This window comes from Dreissena polymorpha, chromosome 12, assembly GCF_020536995.1.
Source record: "Dreissena polymorpha isolate Duluth1 chromosome 12, UMN_Dpol_1.0, whole genome shotgun sequence".
NCBI lineage: Eukaryota > Metazoa > Mollusca > Bivalvia > Myida > Dreissenidae > Dreissena > Dreissena polymorpha.
The window spans coordinates 59,596,703-59,612,084 of record NC_068366.1 but is presented as its reverse complement, the minus strand read 5'-3'; the positions used below and the strand labels follow the sequence as shown (position 1 = coordinate 59,612,084).

The following is a 15,382-nucleotide window of genomic DNA, read 5'->3' as shown; positions in this document are numbered from 1 at the left end:
CCCGTATGGACTTAAGAATGTTTAGCGAAACGAAAGTGTTACTGGCAAATGTGTAAGATATAACTTGAAGAAATTTCGTTGTGTATGCTTGTCACCTATAGACTACATTATGAAATTAAAGGTAAAATATTTTATTTTAATATGCATTGTATCTTTGATCCCGAGCAAAGCTCTATTCATGACAGTGAACGTAAACATCACGGGGACTAGTAGCCGGATTGTTATAATGTTCGGACAGTATGAATGCTGCATTTATATTCTGGAGCGCTCAAAAAACTGTAAAAGAGGTTGAATACGCAGTAACACAATTTCATAACAGTCACCTTTTTAGAAACTTCTGCAATATTTACTTTTTGTTTATATTAAAATAAAATACTGAAAACTGCCAAATGTGGCTACTAATTATTCTCATAGTACCTCTTCAGTGAATCATGACTTTCCACTTGAATTACCCTCAAGAAGTGCAGGACAGTTTTTTTACTTCAAATTTATAAAGTGATTTTTTTTTAATTTATTCACTGTTTAATAAATGAAATTTACCAAAATCATTTTTGTGATTTCCGGTTTTCATAGGAAAGTATCCTACGATCCCCTCATCGAGCATCTCCTGGTATCAATCATTTTGTCTACATTTAGAATAAGGCTCTCAAAAAAAAATACAGGTGTCCGAAATTTAGAGACATGTATGTTATGTTTGTGAATTATTTAATTGAAATAAAAACAATATTAAATCAATGTGCAATAATTTTATTGTGTTGCACTCTTTCTCTGCTTTAAAACTTACAACTTCACATCTTTGCAATCACTTACCTGAAATTATACATCAATAAAATAAAAACATTATTGCTTTCTTATTACAATATCATTTCAAATGCTGTTGGAAGAAACCATTGTTAATTACCGGTTAAGCAATAACGCAAATGTAATGGTCCATTGCCCTCAGGCATTAATCTGACAGTTTTTTTTCTTCTTTAATCAGGTTGTAAAATCACATGATCGAGGCGGAGGTGTCACCAGATAAGCAAAAACAGTGCAAAAATCTGGTAAAATAGCGTTGTAAAATTGACTGTCCAAAAATGTTGAGTCTTTGTTCACTCTTTAATAATGGCAAAGACCTATAGAATACACAGATTGGAAACTTCGCGCCTTATCGGGCTATCTCGCAGCGGGGTCAAGTGGTCGAGAAACTGATAAGAACACTTTGGATCAGCAGACGATTTATTCCATAAATCAATCAGAGGAGTCCGAAGATAGCCAATGTATCACGATTGCGATAAGATAGCGACGTGTCCAGTAGCAACGGCTACGCTTATCGAGCAAAGTTATGCGAAAATGTTACGGCGCTATCTTGATCTTGATCTTGATGTGTTATCGTGAAACATTGAAAAACGTTTACTCACCGCGCGTGCGTCAAGTAGCTGTGAAACATACTTAGTTTTCGAGCCCCCCTCTAATTTGGTTGATAAACACAGAAACAGGATCATTTGTAGCTGTTTGATATTTGCGAATCAAGTCTGGAGGAATAGAGTTCCAGTCACATATTGTGTTTGGGATGAAACTTAACTTCAGTACGTTTGTCCTTGTCAAAATTCTGTTAAAATGTTCATTATGCATGTTTTTGGTGAAACGAATAGGTCGATGTAGTTGATCCAATGGTAAATTTGCACGTGAATTAAGTCCTTTACATAGTAATATTAGTCTATTTTGTTTTCTTCTTTCTTTCAAAGGTTGTAGTTCTAATTCTTTTAAAATTTTAGTCATGGATCCTGGTTCATAGTCCGGATAATTAGGAGTGATGAATCTAGCTGAACGCTTTTGTAGGCTTTCAAGTTTTTCTTGTAAATAAATTTGATGCGGATCCCAGGCCGCGCTGGCATATTCTAACACCGGGCGGATTAGTACTTTGTATGCCTGAAGTTTTACGTCTTGAGGACACATGGATAAATTTCTTTTGAGAAGACCTAACGTTCTGTACGATTTGTTGCAGACTTCATTGATATGTTTGCTCCAATTCAAGACGGCTGTAACTTGGTCAATAATGATCCGATTTTCATTAAATAAAGTTTTATAGAAACATGAGTAATTATGCTTTTACAAAATCTCGATTCTATTAACCTAAAATAAGAATTTATAATGCCGCAAACGTTGAAGTAATAGCGCTATAAGAATTTCCAAATCGCGGCGAGTGAATGCCGTTGAATAATTTATTTGAAAGGCTTTTGCTGATAAAATTTTATTGTATACATTTTTAATTCAAACATTTAAAACCTTATAAAATAATATTATTTCAAAACGGATAGATATATGTGGACACATAGATCTAGGTCTCTGATAAAAACAACATTACAGTATAATAAATGCTATGATTGTTTGATCCAAAAACAGTTTCAGTTAGTCTTATTTCAATATTGATTCTGTGGATTTTTTAAATTTTTTAATTCTCTAATTTTTATTTAGATCTTATTCATGAGTTATAGGTTATTAAAGTTGTGTTTGTAACCAAGTTTTTTTTCTATTGGTAATTAATAAAAGTTTTAAGTGTCATGGACTAGGATTTCGCGAAAAGAAAAAACAAACAAACATTTCACGCGCGTGTTAATTGTCGGATCAATTAGCGAACTGAAGAATATGTTATGTTTGTATGAAAAATTACAAAGGTTTTCACCATGAACCAAAGCACGTTTGACAACAGGTGTGTACAATAGGTTATAAGAGCTAAAAATTGTACCAACTTTGTACAAGGCCAAAATCCTTTAAAATGAACATTTTACTCCAGTTTGTTTAATTCAAACCTAGATAAACATATCACCAAGCATAAAAATCTGACTTTATCTATTTGGGATGAAAAATGAAAAAGTTTATCAAAAAGAACAAAAACACGTTTGACAGCAATCGTGTACAACAGAGGAAAAGAGCTTAAAATTGTACCAACATTGTATAAGGCCAAATCCTTTAAATTGAACATTTTCTTCTACGTTTTTGTAATTTATACTTAGATTAAAATCTCTCCTAGCATAAAAATCATACTTCAACGATTTGGGATGAGAAATAGAAAAGTTTTACAAAAAGAAACAAACCACTTTGGCGTCAGGTGTGAAAATGATTGACTGAAATAACAGTATAAAATTGTACAAAGGCAAAATCCTTTAAAATGCCTTATTTTCGTCTACTTTTTATAAATCATACCTAGATTAACATCTCACCTAGCATAACCATCTTACTTAATCAATCTGTGATGAGAAATGAAGAAGTTTTTGAAAAAAATCGTTTGGGCCTTTCAATTTTTTTAAAAATTATCGAAAATGATCAAATCCATTGTTCTCTTTCAAATTCCGATAAATTAATAATACATAAGAATAATAACTACATAAACCTGAAGCATTATCAACCAAGAAAATAAAAACTAATTTTTATTTACACAAAAAATATTCAATATGTCTGTTTGCGGCGACCGACTTTTCCCATAATTGATTGCTTTTAAATAAAATGGCCGACAGTAGCTGGAACAGAAACGAATCTACTGGTACACCGGCATTTCCAAAATCAATGTCACGTGACTTGCGTCCGCCGTTAGATATTATCGCATATCGCTATAGCGAAGAAGACAGTGTCCAATCTGTGTATTCTATAGGTCTTTGATAATGGACAAAAATCTGTATGTCTGAAAATTAAGAGGCACACAATTTAATTGTTTTGGCTAAAAGGGGGTTCCATAAGTTTAGCGTGTCAGAAAACTTAGAGTTATTACAGTAAGTTATGTTATTGTAAATGTTATAACTTGTCTAGGCCTCCACTGATGGCAAACACAAAATTAAATTATTAATCTGAAAATAAGTACTTCTATTTAACTGGATAAACAATTACTGGATATATTATTTTTCCTGTCTTTCAACATTTGATAAAAATAGACAATTGGCGATGGTTTATTGTAAAAGATAACATTCTTTTATAAATAATAATTAGTTAAAATCTCACATACTAATAGTAACTTGTTGACAGTTTGGCAAAATAACAATAGTATGAAGAAAACAATCTTAAAATCAAAAATAACTCTATGCATTGTATACAAATAGCCAAGATAACACTTCTGGCTTAGAAACATGCGAACAATATTGGTTCCTTTATAGATAATCATGTATCAAAATTTCCAAATTCATGCATGAATTATGGACAGACAACATCTCTTAAATCAGCTAGTGAATTTACTCACTAGTTAGAGGAACAGCCAAATGAAAAATAAGTTTAAGTTGGATATTGTCACATATTATGCAAAGTTAATGATGATCTAAGACTGCTAAACTCAACTTTTCAAATATTGTGATGTCTGAAAAGAATTTGGCTTAACGTATGTCAAAGAATACCCTATATCAGTACATACATATTAAACCGATATTACTTAATTATTTTCTACATTACAGTTTTATTTCTAAAATCAAAATGGACAGACAAGTGGAGATTGTTTCACTGTGCAGGGACCTCAATTCGGAGAAGGGACCAGAGAGAAGGGTAATTACCTATTGCATATTACCTACAGCAATTATATAATTAGCCTGGAAGAAAATCTAAGAAAGTATACAAGACATGCTTTTCTATATATTTTTTATGGTAATTTTTCAGGGATTCGCAAAGTTTTCATAATGACAACATTTTCAATTGAGTGGTCATGGTCGTCTAGGGTACTACTTTAATGTAACCCGGGTAAGGAAAATACACTGAATCGTACCCGGGAATTCTAACACTAAATTGGTTGTTGTCACCTTTTTTTTTTTCAAATTAATTATGTTGATATTTATGTCAATATTCTGTATAATGGCCTCTATATAATCGATACTCCTATTCCAAATAGCATGTTGAGGCAGGTTTTGTTTAAAGGGAATTTTGTTTCGTATTCCATAGAGCGTCATTACAACATCGGGTTTTGGGGGGGAATACAACTTGGGTACAGTTTAAATTGGCCGGGTACGTGTTAATATATTTTCCGTACCCAGGGTACATTTAAGTACATGTATACTTAAGAGTACCCGGGGTACATTTAAGTAGTATCCGAGCCTTCAATTACCAATCAAGCATTACTAGCAGATTTCTATTTATCAGCCAGAATCAATCTAAGCATCCTTTACTATTAATGATGTTGAACTTGTTTATTATACACCCTCACAAATGAAGCGCCTGGGATGTTCTTGCAGTGATTGTTTTTCCTTTTTTATGAAGTACCCGTAAAAGGTACTTTCTCAATTGAGGAAAATCTCCAAAACTCAATTGTCGTAGGAAAAAATCCCAAAAGTAAAATGAAAATTTTGTCAATATCGTTCCAAAAGTGCATTATCTGCAAGTGAACAAATTAAATTAGTACTGAAACTGAACATTTCAAGCCAAAATGCATGTAATTGAATATTTGAATTGGTTTGTGCAATTTACACCAATTAAAAAATACCCATTATTCCCAATCTGAAGATTGTTCCCAATTTCAGGGTTTTTCGCACTTAAATTTGTGCCGTACATTAAAGGTACTTTCCCAAATTGTTCCAAAACAAAAAAATTCTCTGTTTTGGTATATGTTTGTCTTTTTGTATGACACGAACTTGAGTTGTTAAGTACTTCTTTACTTTCCAATGCACAAATTAAAACCAGCATGCATTTTTAATAATGTATAAAATTCTGAAGTTAGGCATGTGCATATTAATTTTCCTATGTAAATATGCTTCAGTTATGTCCATTTTTCAATAACTATTTCCAATTACTGCACGTTTCGACATGTAGTGTCAGGGAACATTGTTTTTTTCCGCTTTATACTTTACAGCCTGTGCCTTTTTGATTGGGAAAAAAGGCATGATAAACCATGAAATTGGGAAAAAATAAACATTATTAATATGATTATAAATAACAGAATACCAATTGTTTATAAGTGCATGTTGAACTGCTTTCTAAAATTTATGTTATAAAGTGCTGGGGAATTAAATTACTGTATAATAAACTCAATAAACCAATTATGAAGTTCATTGGAAAAGTTTGGCATATTTTTGGGGAAAGTTTGGTAAGATTTTTGGGAAAAAATGTTACTTTTTGCCATTTGGGAAACAGCCTTTGTTTATTTTGCAATTGGGAAACAGCCTGTAAGAGTCTGTAATTTTGGGCAAAAAAAATCACCTGGGGGGATATTTGTCACTAGTCACTACTGTGACATGCTCATGCTCATGGTTTAATCTCTATCTACTTTTTACAACATTTCCTGCAGAAAGCTGCAGTTAAGTTGAACAACTGCCTGAACCAGTCCAGTGTGAAGAAGGTTTTGGATAAGAATTTTGAAATCAAACAACAAGAAGGGAAGAAGTCTAGAGCCTTCACATGGGAAAATGTATTCAGGGTAAAACTCATATTCTTTGGAACCTTTAGATTTTGGTCTACATTCTGCCCTACATGGCCTTTTTAATTTGAACATACATGTAGTGTAAATGATGTAAAAGTTCATTGGCATTTGTCTGACTACAATTGTTTACTGTGCATCTTCCATCAGGTATCAATTAATTTACCTGTTAGCGGAGCCATAGTCCCTGAAAGGTGTTTTTGTATCGTGAAAAATCCATCTGCATGCAGTTTATTTCAAGAGAACTAATGATTGATTCATTAAAAGTGCATGCCAATAAAGCAAAGGTCCATCAACCAATCCTCCTTGTGCAGTTATAGCTTTGTAGCTTCTAGCTTTGCTTTATACTGCCATAGTAGAGCAGTAAGGCAAGGACGCACATTTATGAGTTTTGGGCAAAACTATATTATGAGTATGTTTCCATTATAAAGTGAATTACTGTTGTGTTACATCTGTTTTGTTAAGAACACTGTCACAAATGTGGTTAGTTATAAGTATGTGCATGCAAGCATGTTTTTAAGTTGGTCCGAACTGAAATATCCTCATACACAATTTTAAAATAAAAATTAAAATAGTCTGGGAATAATAATTACATCAAAAAGTTGAATTATCCCTGTGGTGGATATTGCCAAAAATAATTGTGTTACCCTGATTTTGAAAAGAAAAAAATTGATAATCTAATTTGTTATGTCATCCGCAGGCAGTGTGCATTTATGTGCAGCTTGAGACAGCAGAGTTAGAGAAAGCAAATGAGAATGTGTCTAAATCAACAAAGACCCAGCGTGAAACTCGCAAGAAAGACATCAGCGGCTTGGTGAAAGCTGTTGTCAGGGCAGCTGACAAAGGTGAATGTATGCTGTGTCTCATTTTCTACAAATTATTTATTGGTAACATTTCTATATAATTAACTCTGTTTACAATATTATTTAGAAAATTTTCTCACAATTTTAAACAATGACTATAACCTGCAGTTGTTAAGACATGTACTAACATTTATCACGGATTATAATGACTATGCTGATGACCACATTGATTCAGTAAAATTCAATAGCGAATCAAATAAACCTCCAGGGTCTCCGAAGTTGAAGGGCACGCTGCTTTTTGAGCACATCAAAGGTGTTTTAATCAACTCGGTCTCCTGTGACTTCTATGGGCAAGACTATTGCAGCCTCCTGCTAAAAAATGTCCTCACTGTCAAGTCGTACGTTGTCGAACTGAACAGCAAAGAACTGCATGGTAAACGTATAACTTATAATAATAATATAATTTTAATTGATTCACATTTTAATATGTCTACTTTTTAATGCAAATAATTGTCTTTCATAACTCAAATCTGTGATATTCATCTCATGCCTCTTTATGTCAATACCATCAACATCCAAGCACCACAATGAAAATAAGAGATTAAGTTCTCATTTTTGTGTAATCCTTGGTATGATGTTATCGACATGGTTTCATTTTTCATACATGTTTTATTGTTTTACTGTTTTATCATGTATGTAGATATGATTTATCATGTTGTATCATTATTCTGAAATAAATCTATCAATCTATGAAATAAATCTATCTATCTATGAAATAAATCTATCAATCTATGAAATAAATCTATCAATCTATGAATTAAATCTATCTATCTATGAAATAAATCTATCAATCTATGAAATAAATCTATCAATCTATGAATTAAATCTATCTATCTATGAAATAAATCTATCAATCTATGAAATAAATCTATCAATCTATGAATTAAATCTATCTATCTATGAAATAAATCTATCAATCTATGAATTAAATCTATCAATCTATGAATTAAATCTATCTATCGATGAAATAAATCTATCAATCTATGAAATAAATCTATCAATCTATGAATTAAATCTATCAATCTATGAATTAAATCTATCAATCTATGAATTAAATCTATCAATCTATGAATTAAATCTATCAATCTATGAATTAAATCTATCTATCTATGAATTAAATCTATCTATCTATGAAATAAATCTATCAATCTATGAAATAAATCTATCAATCTATGAATTAAATCTATCTATCTATGAAATAAATCTATCAATTTATGAATTAAATCTATCAATCTATGAATTAAATCTATCTATCTATGAAATAAATCTGTCAATCTATGAAATAAATCTATCAATCTATGAATTAAATCTACCAATCTATGAAATAAATCTATCAATCTATGAAATAAATCTATCAATCTATGAATTAAATCTATCTATCTATGAAATAAATCTATCAATCTATGAATTAAATCTATCTATCTATGAAATAAATCTATCAATCTATGAATTAAATATATCAATCTATGAAATAAATCTATCAATCTATGAATTAAATCTATCTATCTATGAAATAAATCTAGCAATCTATGAATTAAATCTATCTATCTATGAAATAAATCTATCAATCTATGAATTAAATCTATCTATCTATGAAATAAATCTATCTATCAAGATGAGTCCATGCAGTCCAATCTGGGACAAAACTTACCGCCTAAACTTGTTTTTTTGCTAAGATAGTAACTTTAAAAGAAAAATAGCATAAAAGCAGAAAAGGTTGTCCCTGATTAGCCTGTGCATACTGCAGAGGCTAATCAGGGACAATACTTTATGCACTTGCATTAAGCCTAATGCTCTCAGAACGAGGCTCATGTATTCATACTGATTTCAGGAGTCTTGAATTAGGCTTCTTCATGACATTCATACTATGTATTCCCTCATAAACATACCCTTCTAAATAAATTCAGGCCTCCTCTCCTTTTTGTTCTATTAATACACAAACTTCAATCGATGCTTAGAATTGCCTATTCACCAGTTACTGGTTGGCAATTACTGAAACGTACTGAATGTAAATCTTTTAGGGAATGTTTGTGTTATAAGCTACTGAATAAGTCCCCCCTTTCAACCCCCTCCAGCCCTCCTCCACCCCTGTAAAAAAATTTAATTTGTCTGGGTTTTATTGGGGAATACACATTTCATTTGTGTTAAGGACCAGTGTGAGTATGTTTATTGCGATAATGAGATTGCTGTGATATCAAATTGAGCCTCGTTTTTGGAAAACTGGGCTTAATGCGTGTCCATAAAGTGTCTTTCCAGATTAGCCTGTGCAGTCTTCACAGGCATATCAGGGACGATATTTTCTGCCTGTACTGGATTTTTGTTTAGAAGAGACTTTCATTACATGAACATTTACATAAATGCGGAAAGAGCTGTCCCTGATTAGCCTGCAGACTGCACGTGCATGCATTTAGCCCAGTTTTTCCAGAATGAGGCCCAATTGAATCCAATAAAAACAAATCAAACTGCGATATTTCATGTTTCAGAGATGGTGTTCTTGTTCTGCAAGCTGTTCAACTCTGCTGATGTGACGGTAGATCGCCTGGTACTAGCAAGGATCATCCATTCCCTTGTTCACCATCTTACCGTGCAATGTGACGTGCGACCCAAGAAAATACTGTCATTCTTCGTAGACTTTTTCTTAAAATCAAAGTAATACTTCTTCTGGATCTTGTTCTTGAGTTTGCAGTGTTTTCTCAGGGATAGAAATTTAATAAGCAGTATGGCCAAGATAGCCAGAAATCTAACCTTTTTGTTTGTGAGCTAGGATTGAAACAATAGAGACTTTATAAATCAGCAAGTCTGAGAAAACTTTAATAAAAATTGTGTAAGGGTTATGTCTCAGAAACTATTTAAGACATCAACATGAATCTTCTTGGTTGTATAGATATCAATAGCGGGGGATATCAATTCAACGAATTAGCTTGTTCATGTATAGTTTTAAGAGCATTGGTATCATGGTTTCGCAAATATAATGATGTACCTTATCCCATAACCAGGCAACAGAAATCAGGTCTGATAGTCCAGCACCTTGTGTCAGCCCTGACCATCCTGGTGCGTGACATCGCCCCAACATCCCGGGGACAGGTGTGCGGTCTCGGAGAGGAGATACTGGTGCACATGCTTCATCTCTGGCACAACATCGCCACAGATGAGCTCAAGGTGATTACAGATACTGTGAAAGTTGAACTCATTTTGACGTGTTTTTAGTCCTTTAGAAAATCAAATTAAATTTAAGATTTTTCTTAATAAAAGTTTTATTTCCAACCCAAAGATACTGATTAGCAGCAAAAAGCATAAAGCCATTTTCAGTTTAATTCTCAGTGGGAAACGGTTAATAAAAGTACACTACCTGTAATTTTGTACAAGTGGAGGAAGTGTTTGTCTGGACATACATTTGTGTTAAAGGCACATTTATATAATTTAAACAAACACACACACAATAATAAATAATGAAAAGTTAGTCATTTAAAAACAGAACAAAGTGATAAAATATATACGTACATAAAACAAAATTAGGAGTATCTACATCCTTTTGTTTTTATTGGAGGTCAAACGTTATGTGTGGGTTACATGATTTAGAACATGAAATCTGAAATGACAAAGATATTCAGTAGGTAGGGCAATATATTAATTATGTTCATAAAAGTTTGACCGTTCGGGAATATTAGAACATTACATGTTTTTCATGAATAAGTCACAACAAATACCCTCTGTATCCTGTATTGTTAATTGCAGGAATGTTTGCTGGAGTTCATGCAGATTCAGATGTGGTGTCATCATCCCCGGGGGGACAGGCAGGGAGTGGGCGGGGCCTATGCACGAGACTGGGATAAGTGGATGGTGAGTGATTTTTAAAGATAGAGAGTTGGCCTGGTCTTTACCAACCAATAGGCAAAGGGGATGGTCGGTTACTTTTAGTCATAGGTAGGTAATGGGCAGAACCAATGTAAGGGACTGGGACAATAGAAGGTAATGTGTAGAGATGGGCAAGGAATGGGGAAGCTTATTAAGGGACTGGGACCAGTATTTGGTAAGTCATAAGGAGTGATAGAGGTGGACGAGACCTATGTACGGGACTGAGACCAGTGTCTAGAAGATATATGCATACTGAGTGTGTTGTTGTTTTTTTAGCTCGGCTGTTTTTGGAGAAAACCTGAGGTATTGTCATAGCCAGCTTGTTGTGTCGTGTCGTGTCCGTCGTCGTCTGCGTCGTGCTAAAACCTTAACATTTTGTCAAGGTTTTCAACATTGGCTCTAAAATCAAAGTGCTTCAACCTACAACTTTGAAACTTCATATGTAGCTGCACCTTGATGAGTTCTACATGCCACACACATTTTTGGGTCACTAGGTCAAAGGTCAAGGTCACTGTAACCTCTAAAAAAAAAAAATCTGAAAATTCTGACAAGCTTTTATCTATTCAAAACTGCACCTGCAGCCGAGCGTGGCACCCGTTATGTGGTGCTCTTGTTTAAATGAAGAAATGCCCACTATGCGGTTAGCAAATTAAGACAACTATCTATTTGTTATTTCAACTAAAATTTGACCTAGGAACCTATAATTGTTCTTTCAGTAGTTTTTGTTTAGAGGGTATGGGAGTTTTTTTTAAATTCTACAAGCACAAACTTCGAAGTCCAATTTCTAGAAAGATAAACTTAACTTACATCACTGTATGTACACAAATATTTGTTTATTGTAAGTATAGATACGGTAGTACAAGAGCGCATTTTTCAAATCATACACAAGTCATTATGCCTTGAACTGATTTTAACTCATTGGAAATATCAATTGCTATAGGAGTTAAAAGCTTTGATCTTCAGAACTCCATTTATCCAGTAACTTTTAAAGTGTTACCTTATATTACAATGCACTTGATACAGGTAGTAAAATCGGGGGTTTATCTAAGACATAACACATAACTTACTAATGAAGACCGAAAACCATTCAGTTGTGAATAATGTAGTAATAATTTGATAGTGCATTATGTTTTTACCAAACCAAAGCATAAAATGATCATGGTGAACTTTTGTGATCTCTTTTCATCGGTCTTTTTACATGTTTTGTTTGTTGTTCGTATTATGTTGTTAGTTGTCAATATTTACCTTGTGTACGCTCTAGATACCACATTTATTTGCAATCTGCATGAAATTTCAAGAAATTCTTTCTTCATTACTAGAAATGGCGCGGCAGAGGCCGAAGGGGTTTCCCCACGCCGCATGTTGTTAGTAAAATGAGTGAAAATCTCTGACCCAGCCCCACCCCAACCCCCATAACTTTTGACCCAGGGGTCAGATCAAAATTCCAAATAGTGCACCTTCGCACATATTCTCATATCTACCATGTGTGTAAGTTTCAAGGTTCTAGTGCTAATAATGTAGGAGGAGATAGTGGCCAGGACGGACGTACGTACAGACGGCGGAGATAACCACATAATCCCCACGGTTTTCGAAAAGTGTGGGGATAATTATATCTCTGCCGAGTTCAAAACTGGGTCATGAGGGATATAAAACTAGGTCACCAGGTCAAATTAAAGAAAAAGCACTCTAGATATCACCTTTTGTCCACCTTCATGATACGTTCTCAGAACATTTGTTTTATAATCTTTCAGTCTTTTTTCAAAATTTTTCTGGTCTATTGACAAATATAGCCAATAGGGGGCAGGTAAGTTCTCCTTTTTTTGGCAATAGACATTTTGTGTCCAATCTTCATGAAACTTCCCAAGAATATTTGTTCTTATGATATCTCCGGGATGAGTTCTAGATTGGTAACAGTATGCCAGGGTGCTGAGCAGTTCTTCTTATATGGCTATAGTGATATCATGTGAACACTCTGTGTTCAAAAACAGGTCCGTTGAAAAACATGACAGCAGGAGGCTGAGGTAGTTTTTCTTATATGGCTGTAGTTAAACCTTGTGAACACATTTTGTGGTCAATTTTCATGGAACTTGCTTAGACAATGTGTTCTTATTATATATTGGCCGTGTTCGAAATTGGTGGTGTAAGTTGAAAAACATGGCTACAATGGGGTTACAGGGAAGGTTTCCTTATTTGACTATAGTGAAACTGAATGTATTTTCTGGAAGTCATGTCTTTTTGCATAATCAACATACAGCTTTATGAATGCATGTGTTGTATTGATATCTGAGCCGAGTTCAAAAATGGCTTCATCAAGGTCAGAAGCCACATTTATTATTTTTACATCACAAAGTTGCTTAGAACAGTTAAGTTCTTCAGTTTTCAGGTCACATAGCAACTTTGCCCCTTTTGTTCTTTCAGAGCCATTTGAGGAAACTGTATGATTTGATGTATACGGAAATTCAGCAACTTGTGATGAAAACAAGGTGAATGATATTTTCTTTGTACAATTAAAGTGAACCATATTTTACAGCCATCATGCTTTACTTAGTAATTCTTTTTTGCAATCCTTGTAATCCAAATGAGCCTTGCTCTTTGAAAAAGGGATTTAATGCATGTGCATAAAGTGTCGTTCCAGATTAGCCTGTGCTGTCTGCACAGGCTAATTTGGGATGACACTTTCCGCTTTTATAATATTTTTTGTTTAAAGAAAGTCTCTTCTAAGCAAAAGTTTAGGGGGAAAGTGTCTTCCTTGATTAATCTCTGCGGTCTGCACCGGCTAATCTGGGACGACACTTTACGCACATGCATTAAACCCCCTTCCCACAGAGCACAGCTCAAATGAATTGTGTTTCATCATTTTGGTTCAATTAACATGACAATTTTCATGCTTCTTCTTTTAAGGAGTATTAAAGTGCGATGTAACTTTGCATTCATTGTTGGCTGGAGACATGGGATTTGTCAAATTTTAATGCATAAGACGTCATATAGCAATTGCCCATCCGTCTGTGCGAGTTTCTGGATATGTTTAAAAAATGTATTGCCTGAGCCATATACATTTCTCAATATGATTAAGAATTTAAAAATAACTTTGCACACATGTAAACCATCATAGGGCATCTTGTAACATGTTAACTCCTATCTCCCTTACTAAACAGTCAAAATTACAAATAGAGGTCAAAGGTCAAATTAGGCCTTAAAAATAACTTATCTTTGCTGTTACTCTGTCATCCATAAATAAAATGGCAACTAATGACCACCACAAAAAGAGGAAGTGTCACTGTATCAAAGGTCAAGGTTCCATTAAGGGGTCGAAGTTCAAATTTTACCATACAATTGTTATTAAAATAAACAGAGTTTTTAGGCAAAAGTGGAATGTGGGTCATCCATGCCCTATGGACACCTGTCTTGTTTTGATCTGAATACACTAACATGACATAACATAATATCTTTAATTTAATATTTACTTCAAGAAAATACCAAAGGTGTTGTAACTGATAAAATTAAAAAGACTGTTTGGTGATCATTTTTTCTAATATAAAAATTCATTTTTTTTAAAGCTAGATCCAAGTATGACATACCTTTTATCTAGATTTAGCATATGCCAATAGACAATCCTATAGTACTGCTTTCTGACAGTGATACAATTTCATGTTGCATTTTGTGTTGTTTTTCCTTGGGAGCTGTTTTTTTTTGTCCTTTCAGAGTTAAAGACATGGTTTTGAAACCAGCATTTGTTAGTCTTGCTGTGGACCTTTGTCAACAGGTAATAGTGGATGAGGCCTTAATATTTCATGTCTCTTTATTGTGACCTCAGTAGGTAAAGTATTCATATGGTCTTTGAGATATAGTAACAAATGTCTGTTTGCTGTTCTTTTCATGCCCAGTCTGATTTTAACATCCATCCCTTTGTCCTGTGTTTTGAATCCCTCTTTTAATATTTGGTGGATCTTGCTAAAACTTTCAAGTTTTTTGCTGAGTCAAATTTTGGCATAATTATGGCATTTTATCTTGTTTTCCAGAATGAAATATATAGTCCTTAAATTTTCAACTCTTCTTTAACAACTGGGTGGATCGCACTTAAACTTTCACAGTTGAATACCTTGATGTGTAGCTGAACTCAACGAATTTTGGCACAATTTTGCCCCTTTGTCTTCTTTTAGAATGTTTGCGCCAGTCAGTTGGATCAAGGTCAAGGCCACTATTAATAAAAAAAGAAAAAATTGTTAGACTCAAAAAGAGTGGGGATGGCAGTATTGCACTGACATTTTTTTTTTATAGGAAGCATACATGTACTTGCAGA

General features: G+C 33.6%; 1 protein-coding gene across 3 annotated transcripts in view; it reads left to right on the top strand.

Moving 5' to 3' along the window:
• Nucleotides 1–15,382, top strand: part of LOC127852742 (serine-protein kinase ATM-like) — a 98,325-nt gene continuing 82,943 nt past the window's right edge. For 2 of the 3 annotated variants that reach the window (XM_052386701.1, XM_052386699.1), the window contains exons 1-10: nt 1–121; nt 4,419–4,506; nt 6,236–6,364; nt 7,065–7,209; nt 7,436–7,600; nt 9,711–9,876; nt 10,224–10,386; nt 10,963–11,067; nt 13,501–13,565; nt 14,785–14,845. In XM_052386701.1, coding sequence (XP_052242661.1) covers nt 4,438–4,506; nt 6,236–6,364; nt 7,065–7,209; nt 7,436–7,600; nt 9,711–9,876; nt 10,224–10,386; nt 10,963–11,067; nt 13,501–13,565; nt 14,785–14,845 — 1,068 coding nt within the window. In that variant the 5' untranslated portion in view covers nt 1–121; nt 4,419–4,437. Of the gene's footprint in view, nt 122–979; nt 1,044–4,418; nt 4,507–6,235; nt 6,365–7,064; nt 7,210–7,435; nt 7,601–9,710; nt 9,877–10,223; nt 10,387–10,962; nt 11,068–13,500; nt 13,566–14,784; nt 14,846–15,382 lie in introns of all 3 variants that reach the window. The other variant, XM_052386700.1, reaches the window with a different exon arrangement.